General features: G+C 29.9%; 1 protein-coding gene across 2 annotated transcripts in view; it reads right to left on the minus strand.

Moving 5' to 3' along the window:
• Positions 1-629, minus strand: part of LOC119586259 (trafficking protein particle complex subunit 5-like) — a 3,475-nt gene continuing 2,846 nt past the window's right edge. For both annotated transcript variants that reach the window (XM_037934967.1, XM_037934965.1), the window contains exon 5: positions 1-626. In XM_037934967.1, coding sequence (XP_037790895.1) covers positions 528-626 — 99 coding nt within the window. In that variant the 3' untranslated portion in view covers positions 1-527. The remainder of the gene's footprint in view (positions 627-629) is intronic.

The following is a 629-nucleotide window of genomic DNA, read 5'->3' on the forward strand; positions in this document are numbered from 1 at the left end:
TAACAAATTCTTAGATGCTTAACTATTCTATAATACAACATGATATCTCTGATACCAAATTTTCCTATATATACACATATAGGAATGTTGCAATATTCCTAAGATGAAAAAATTATCCCTTCTTCTCAAATGCTACCAAACAGTATTACATGCAACAAACAGAGAAAGAGAAGATATTTTATCAACCAAAAATTACTATTCTAACAATTCTTAAATCATTTATTTTTTTTATATCTTTCACTCTTCAATACACTTGCTTCCACAGATTTATATTGTTATTATAAAGATCAGAAGTAATTTTTTCATTTCCCTTATTACAATCTTATGATGCTTCAATATTCACAATATATAAACAAAAAGTTAATGGAGTCCTATGAACAATGTGAAAAATAAAGATAAAAGATGGAGGAAATTATCAAAGAAACATGTTTCACTATTATCACTGGACCCATACATACATATAGCTTAGACTGTACACATAAACATATACTATATAAGCATTTCGTCCATTCCAATTATGGATAGAATCACCGTCCTTCCAGCTGTTTGTCACGTGTCAAAACTGCATCATCAAACTTGATCATGAATGTGGTTCCTTTGTGCCAAAGAGCAGTCACTTTGGCAGGCTG

Source organism: Penaeus monodon, chromosome 21, assembly GCF_015228065.2.
Source record: "Penaeus monodon isolate SGIC_2016 chromosome 21, NSTDA_Pmon_1, whole genome shotgun sequence".
Classification (NCBI taxonomy): Eukaryota; Metazoa; Arthropoda; class Malacostraca; order Decapoda; family Penaeidae; genus Penaeus; species Penaeus monodon.